Raw genomic sequence first — 8,662 nt, 5'->3', positions numbered from 1 at the left:
ATATATATATATATATATATATTTGATGACTCATACAATGCTTGAGATACATATTAATATATAAATATATACAGGAGTTAGATTTTACAGAACACCAACTATTCTGTATGCATAGGCTCCGATCATTTTCCCAGCCTTACATGGGAGGTGCACCTAATACCACCCTACAGGGGTGGCTTAAAAATGATAAATGCCATGCTCCAGGACACACATGTGGCAAAGCTGAGACTCATGTTCAAGGCCTGGGTACTCATGTCCAAGCTATGTTGTTCCCAGATGAGCAAACGTCTAGGCTGGAGAACTGAGACCACTGCACTGAGACTTGCTCATTCTGTCCTACCAGCTAATCCAGAAAGTACATGTTTGCTGTGTGGTTTGAGCTCACACTGGGCTCTGAGAATGGGTGGGATGCTGTCCAGGGAGCCATTTCAGACACAGTTTGTGCTCTGCAGAAACCTTAAGCATCCCAAATGTGATTTCACGGTAACGTTCAAGAGGGTGTTCTCCAGATGGGGAGCAAAAGCTTCACTGGGCTTGTGCCGTACCTCATATTCCTTGGATAGAAGGTAGTTGGAGTCTGCCTGCAGCTTCATGAAATGCCCTTCAAACTGATTTATCTTTATGGGGCTGTAATTAAAAATAAAGCAAGAGGAAAAGGAAGTTACTGGAGAAACGGGAAAAGTGCTATCACCAGTCCGAGTTGTATTTCAAAAGCAGATTAATTAATACGTTCTCTCTTACCAAGAAGTCTTCCGATTGCTGTGAGGCAGGCAAAAAAAGAAAGAGGGACCTTGTTAGCAAATCTCACAGAATGCCATCTTTCAGTAAACCCCAGTGAAAGAAACTCCGACACTTACCCTTTCTGGCCCAGATTCAAATGGACAGACAGAGGCCGATCCCTACGAATGCTCAGACGGGCAGATGGTCTTTCCCTGCTGTGGCTGAAACACAAGACACACATTTCTTTATGCTAATTATGTTACTTGGCTTGTACAACTTCCCCCATGTATGGTAACGCTGTGTGCATGCTCGTGCAAAGGTGAAATCTTCAGATTCTGTGGAAGACTACCCTCTGTCAACATCTCTTTGAGGTGAGGCAAAGGAGCTGAGAACAACTTGAAAGGCATCTTTCCCGGCTCAGAAACGTGTCTCCGGGCTATCATCACATACCACACCCAATAAAACTTTCCTTTAACAAAGTCCTTAATCCAAACAAGACCTCAGATGCCAGATGTGACTGAAATGAAATTCAAAGTGAAAAAAATCTCAGCGGCCTAAGAGGGCGTGGCAGGGAGAAGTGTGTGCTAGCTGTCTCATTCTTTAGTTCTTTCTGAAATTAGGCTGGCGAGGGAATCCCAAGATGCTCATGTCAGCCGTCCTTTCCGGGGCATCTTAGCAAAGTGTGCAGGCATGCGGTTTGGAGCAATGTCTGACTTCACAGAGGCCGCGTACCCCAACTGTTTTGTCTGTGCAAACGGATTTTGTTTCATATTTGAATAGCTCTTCGGATGGCCTCTCATTCATTGGTGAGCCTCACCCCACCCTACCTCCCACTCCCCCAACCCCACTCCTACCCCCTCCATCCCACCCCCAACCCTGGTCAGGAGTCCATCATTGGTGTGTAGAAAAGTTGCAGAGCTGTGAGGTGTGAATTCAGAATCTGACTCTTGGTTTTTTGTTTTTTGTTTTTTTTTTTGTTTTTTTTTTTTTACTAAGGAGACTAGGACTATTTAACCTGGAGAAACAAAACTGTTTTCCCCTTTCAGCCGAAAGGGTGTTTTTTTTTTTTTAGTAGCATCTCTACACTCCTGATCCTGATTACTAAAGACATCTCTGTACTTACCTAGCTTTCTGTCTGCAGATGAAGAAGGCAACAAGGGCCACCAGCATGCCAATTAGAAACAGGCCAGCACTCACACCTTCAATAACTCCAAACAAGGGCTCTGCGAGCAATAGCCCAGTCGGAAGCAACAAACAAAAGGAGAGAGCAGGGTGAGGAACCAGTTTGACAGCTAGGACAGTAACATTGTTAATAGTGCAGAAGCCCACGGTGAGGTAGTCACCACCAGAAGGGCAGCTGAGATGAAGGGTTGCCTACATCTTGTTACAGGCAGGTTGGTTCCAGAGTAAAAGCTCATCAACTTTGGGAGCTGATGATGTATATCTCATAAAGGTGTGTGACACTATTATTAGCCCTCCTTGTGAAGAATTACATGGTCCCTGGGGTTTTAGGAAATCTAGTCAATCAATAAGTTATTCTAACAAAAGCTCACTGTCATTATCTTTATTTTTCCTCCTTTCTTTCCTTTCTTCCTTTCCTCTTCCCTCCCTCCCCCCTCTCTCTCCTTCCACCCTCTCTCTATCTCTCCTTCTTTCTTTCTTTCTTTTTTTTTTTTGTTTTTTGAGACAAGGTTTCTCTGTATAGCCTTGGCTGTCCTGGAACTCACTCTGTAGACCAGGCTGGCCTCAAACTCAAAAATCCGCCTGCCTCTGCCTCCCAAGTGCTGGGATTAAAGGCATGTGCCACCACTGCCCAGTCCCTTCTTTCTGATTCTGAGCATAAGCTAGCACATGCTATGGTACCTGGACTGGCATTTTGAATTCCTGGGCTCAATTCTAGCATCTTTGTACCTTGAATTACAAATGCATACCATCACATCCGATAAGCAGCAGTTTTATTGAATTATAATTAATATACCATATAACTCACCATCTAAACGAGAAGATTCAATGGTTCTTAGTATATACAGTATTTTATACATAGTAACACAAACAACTTGATAGCATTGTAATAGCCAATAAAGAGAATTCATATCTATTAGTCATTTTCCCTAGCTGTGGCATAGCTAATTCACTTTCCATGTGTGTAGATGTGGCTACTCTGGACATTACATAGAAATTAAGTCATAAATAGGTCGTTCTTGTGACTGGCTTTGTTCACTCAGTACAGTGCATTCAAGGCTTATCCAAATCACATACATGAAGAATTAATAGTTTTTATGGCTAAATAACATCTTGTTGTATGAACACATCATATTTTTTTTCATTTTTATGGCTAAAAAACATTTAAACACAGCATACTTTGTTTACGAGTCGATTGATGTATATTCAAGTTATTTCTACTGCTTTAGAACTTTGAAAGATGCTGCTATGAACATTCACATGAGAGTCTGTGGGGGAGGGGGTGTTTTCATTTCTCTTCCGTCTATACTTAGGAGTTGAACTGTTGGGTCACATGACAGTATATGCTTACGATTTTTAGGAGCTACAAAACCATTTTCTGAGTGACAGCTATCCTGTTTTATGGTCTCACAAACAATGCATGAGTCTCCTTTCTCCCAGCATCCTTACGCAGCCCGTCAGTGGTCAAGGCATGGCGTCTACTGTGGTTCCGACTTGCACCTCCCTAACGACTCACGATCTCCTTTGTTTCTTAGCATCTTGAGCCTCTTTGAGACAATCCTCTGTTCATTTTTGTTGTCAAATATTTTTAAGGATTTGTTTTTGTTTTACATGTATGAGTGTTTTGCCTGCATGTATGCATGAGTACCATAGATGCCTGATGCCTAAAGAGCCCAGAAGAGGACGTCAGAGCCCTACAAACGGTTGTGAGCCACCACATAGGTGCTGGGACTCGAACCCACATCCTCCGGAAGAGCAGCCAGTGCTCTTAACTGGCAGAGTTATTTGTCATTATCGTTGAATTGCAAGGTAAGAGATCATTGAGTTCTACTAATGATTTTGCAACCTCGTGTCCCGTGAGTCATCCTTCTCACGCGTTCGGTGCCGTCTTTTCAAATATAAAAAGGTTTTCATTTTGGTGAACCTCACTCATTTATCTTTTTTTTCTTCTTTTATGGTGTTTTTTTTTTTTTTTAAATTTTACCCAAGAAATCATTTCGTAGATCAGAGTCACACAGCTTTCCTCCTGTGTTTCCTTTGAGAAGCCTTCCTAGGGTTTGCCTCTCCTGTCTAGTTTTGTGGAGTAGCCCGTCTTGTGTTCTCGACGCTCGGACATTAGATCTGTTTATTCCGTATTGACTTTCATTCCTCATCGACTCAACACGACTGTTCTCTTTTGAATACGCTTGTGAGTAGACTTTGAATATTTGCTTGCCTTTACTGAAGGACACTTGCTTAGCCCTTTCCTTTATTGAACGACACAAACGTTTTTTGTTGAGTATTGATAGTTCAGACAGGAAACAGTCGTGTTTATGAGGTCTCTACTTAACAATAAATCACAGGCAAAGACTTCTAAATCCTCTTATCTGGCTTCTGATCCCTCTTTGGTCCGAGATGGAGGAGATTATCTCTATATTCGATAGAAGCAGATAGGAAGGTCTGTGTGGCTCGGCCATCCTTTGCTGTGCAACAGGAGAACACGGCACAGCTCTGTCCCCCACCCCCACCCCCCATGTAAGCTCTTAATATTGATGCTTTCTATTCCCTTAAGATTTAATTTTTAGTGGAAAAACATAGTGTACTTCCATCTTTTTAAAAGATTAATCTCCTTCTAGCCTGTTTTATAGAACTGGTATAATCTCTCTGATCCACACAATCCATGGTCACGTGGAGATTAAAATCCAAGGGAAAATAAATATCTCCCCCCCACCATCAGGCAAGTCACCACCTCTCCCTACTAAAGACCCCTGTAGGTGACACGGTGACTGGAGAAGGCACGAGTAGGCGGAAGTATTCGATTTACCTGACTCCGTGGTGATGGGCATAGAGAAGAACGTATCCGAATAGAGAGGTTTTGTGAACTCTTTCAAGTCCTCATCAAATAATTGTGTAAAAGCTCGGATGCTGATCCTGGGGGGGGGGGGAAAGTTTATTTAAATGCAAATTGGTAGCCAAGGATAGTAGGATGGGCTGTAGACTGTTCAAGGGGAAAGAGGGTGGGTAGCTGGTTGTTCTGTATATAGAGTGAAATATGAATTATGGTACCAGACAGACATGGGTTCATACAGTCATTCACTGATTTGCTCATCAAATACTCATCAAACCTTTACAATATGCAAGCCTCCCTCCCCCCCTTTTTTAGGAGCCAGGGATAATAACAGGAACAAAATCTAAATCTCCATCATCCCAGAAACCCTAATCCCAGGGAGGAAGTAAGACAGTAAATCCATAGATACAATGTGTTTAGTGATAATGAGTGCCACTGATAAGCAATGAACATAGAATTCTTTAAAATACAAAAACACTGACAACATCAAGTGTCACTATGGTGATTATCATTAAGATAGAGTTCTGATGACATAAGGCTATTTCATATAGGCTCTTCCATGTGTTTTGAGAAGCTATACCTCCCCTTACCAACTGCTCTTAGCCTAGAGTGTCCTCCACAGGACTGAAGTAACCATATTGGGATAAAAAAAAAAAAACCATACAAGAATATTGCATTCTAGGAAACAAACGTATGTACTATGAGTTCTCGAAAGCACCCATATATGCCGTGAGATGGTAAAGTCAGGGGAATGTGAGACTCTCCAGGGTTCAGCTTGGCTCACTTCTTTGTCCATGAACATTGGATAAACAATTTTGTGCCAAGTACTTGGTGCGGTGTTCTGTAACCAATGAGATGTCTGTCTCCCTGGTAACACTGAACCCTCGAAGTCCAGTGAAGAGGGCAAGCAATTCCTTAGAGGGGTAGGAGCCATGGGCAATACCCCAGTTGTTTATGCTAAAGAAATCCTCACTTTTATTTATAGTATTTCCCAAATGCAGAGTGGTAGTGCCAGCGGGTCTCATACACCGAAGAGAAACTCCCGTGAGTTTAAAACGTGAATGCTGTTGGTTTAATAAGGAAAGGAATCGTACGCTGAGCTTAAAGATCTTTGCTGAGAATTGACCTGATACATGTTATGTCCAGAAATTGCTGAAGTTCACAACAGGGAATGAGAAGCACTAGTTAAAATGGAAAAGGGCTTGAGATCGTGGGGATCAGTACCGTCTGTGTCCAAAGCAGACACTGCAGTTCTTTGGCCAAAGAGGGGTACTTTACCAGTTATGTTCTCTCCTTCTCTAAGCGAATGGTTTACGACCTGTAGGTCATGACCTCCAAAAAAGACCATCAGAAAAACGCGGATGTTTACATTACAGTTCATAACAGTGGCAACATTACAGTTATGAAGTAGCGATGAAAGAATTTTGTAGTTGGGGGTCACCGCAGCGTGAGGAACTGTATTACAGGGTGGCAGCGTTAGGAAGGCTGAGAACCACTGCTCTAAGCTACCGAACAGATGCAGTCCCAGCTGTTCACTTCTGTAGGAGAACAGTTCGTAAGAGGATTCTGCTCGGTTTCTTTGAACCCAAGTAATCAAGAAGCTGAGGTTCTCTTGACTCTTACGGAGGCTTGAAGGGTCCTGGTTTCTGTTCTTGTTTAGGCTTTTTGCCTCCCCTAACACGTATACACGTATAACATGTATCGGGTCAATCAGGTATTACTGATTTCTTTTATGTTAAACCCACAGGCTTTTCTGACGGTTAGATTCCTGGAGGTAATAACAAGCTTGTGAAGAGTCCTTGTGGTTACATGGAGTTCTTGCCCAAAACAAGTCTTTTGTTTTAGGGAAACCATCTGTTTGCCTTCGCTGGTGTGTGTGTGTGTGTGTGTGTGTGTGTGTGTGTGTGTGACAAAGAACTCTCTTAGGTGTGATAATACGGTTTGGGAATTGGCACCAAGAAAATTCTACTTGGTCCCAGAAGTGGTACTCAAAATATGAAAGAGTCAGTAAGACCTTGACCCTCATCAACCAGGATGCACACTGGCCACAGGGAACCTGACTGGCTGCCATGTTGACTGGATTATCAGATTTGCCATAAAACCCAACATGGAATGTCCATTCCTTGAGGAAAAAAAATTCAGATGTCTGTGGCCTTATCACGGAAGATGAGAACTTTGGTTACCTTTCTCTTGAGGGTGCTATCTGGGGTGCCTCTATTTGCTTTTGGAAATACAATGGAGAAGAAGAACCCCACACATTCCTGCTGCTAGCTGGACTAACAGCAAACAGCTGCTCCATTCATCTGCCCCCTCGGAGGGAGGAACAGGTGTTTCCATTCATTCAGGGCTTCCCTTCAAGAGTTCTGCCTGGACCACAGAGCACTTTGGTGTTTACGCACCTTTGAGAGAGTAAGTATAATTTTCAGTCTCATTATAAGTGTACGATAGTGCTTTGTATTGTTTGGGTCTCTCCTTAAACTCAGTCTATTTGAAGATTTCACAACAGTAAGCATCGTAAATTACTCGGTAAATGCCTAAGCAGTAAAGTAGTTGCAGGATTAAAAACAATCTGTTAAAAGTCCCCAGCACATCACATAATGAATTGGGTCTTTTGTACGATGTTGAAAGCCCTCTTTGCACTTCACCTGTGAAGGGAAGCAGGAGCCCAACTTTTATAAATTACTCTCTATAATATAGAGTACTCATGACGCACAGGCCATTAATCTACAGGAATTCTTAGGAGGCAGGAACACCTCATAACGCCGCCGCACGTCTCCCTAGCAAACGACAGCAGTGCGCCTCACCTGTAGGCGGTGTGTGGCTTCAGCGGTCCATCACAGAATTTTTGCTGACTGGGATCACATTTGCCACCGAGGCTGTCCATCTCGGCTCCAAGCTTAATGTTAAAACTTTTAGAACTGCTGTCAGGACTTTCAGCACATTTGCTGGCAAAATAATTCGTCTGGTAGACACGGACGGAGGCATTGTGTCTGTACTCCAGGTAGGAAGGGAGAGGATGCTGCTGTTCTGGTTTCAACTCATCCATGCCTGCAGGAGAAAACTCACAGTTAAAGATGTGTGTGTGTGTGTGTGTGTGTGTGCAAGCACGTGTACACTCGTATGTGTTAATTTAGTGCTAGGTTCCTAAAACTACAAGCTCATCCATTCTCTTTGGTTATCCCATAATACAGATTCCAAGATCTCAAAAGATGCTACAAAACCATTATTCTAAAATACATATAAATAATTTCATAATTACACACGTGACCAGCCAGTTCCCTAGACTATCAGACCAACCAATGACATCAAAGGATAACATGTGCCAAAGCCTGGAAGAGGCTGACTCTTCACCAAGAGAGTGAGGCTGCTTAATAATCCCTTTACCTTGTCCAACTCATTGTAGTTGCAAAACCTCAAATGACCTGGGAGACAGGGAAGAGATAAGAAAAATCAAGTGCCAAGACAGAGAGGTTGTCCCCTAAGGACAAGCATATCCAGAGTCTTCTTACTGCTCTCTTATCTTGAGCACAATTTGATCCTGGCTCAAATGTGTCTGTTCACTCTGCACACTTCCCAGAACACCCTCCTGGTCCACCCAGCCTGCTGAGTGTTTTGGTACTGTGAATTAGTTTTGATGCTGCTTATGGGGAAAAAAAGTGTAATTAGGAACATATTACAGAGATGGGATTCTGTCTCTAATGTCCTTCAAGAAGTGTGTTGATTTTAGCATCTTGGACTTTACTCAGTAAGATCTGTTCCCAGTGAATATATCTTAGAAAAAAATTTTTTTTTCCTGATTTGTTGGCATTTATTTATCTGTATCTGCGGAAGATACAGGGTATTGTGGGTAAAGAAGGAATGGGCCAGGAGAGATTAATTCCCATAACTGAGGTCCTCCCAATGTTATATTCTGAGCTCCCATTCAGAAGGCTC

The 8,662-nt window shown here is 42.7% G+C and overlaps 1 protein-coding gene across 2 annotated transcripts in view; it reads right to left on the bottom strand.

The window, feature by feature from the left end:
• Nucleotides 1-8,662, bottom strand: part of Ptprb (protein tyrosine phosphatase receptor type B) — a 114,408-nt gene that overhangs the window by 25,393 nt on the left and 80,353 nt on the right. For both annotated transcript variants that reach the window (XM_028759119.1, XM_028759120.1), the window contains 6 exons: nucleotides 7,534-7,777; nucleotides 4,706-4,812; nucleotides 1,844-1,943; nucleotides 858-941; nucleotides 742-759; nucleotides 546-627 (listed from right to left, as the gene is read on the bottom strand). In XM_028759119.1, coding sequence (XP_028614952.1) covers nucleotides 546-627; nucleotides 742-759; nucleotides 858-941; nucleotides 1,844-1,943; nucleotides 4,706-4,812; nucleotides 7,534-7,777 — 635 coding nt within the window. The remainder of the gene's footprint in view (nucleotides 1-545; nucleotides 628-741; nucleotides 760-857; nucleotides 942-1,843; nucleotides 1,944-4,705; nucleotides 4,813-7,533; nucleotides 7,778-8,662) is intronic.

This window comes from Grammomys surdaster, unplaced genomic scaffold (genome assembly GCF_004785775.1).
Source record: "Grammomys surdaster isolate TR1022 unplaced genomic scaffold, NIH_TR_1.0 126271, whole genome shotgun sequence".
NCBI lineage: Eukaryota > Metazoa > Chordata > Mammalia > Rodentia > Muridae > Grammomys > Grammomys surdaster.
This window is presented reverse-complemented; position numbering and strand designations above follow the sequence as displayed.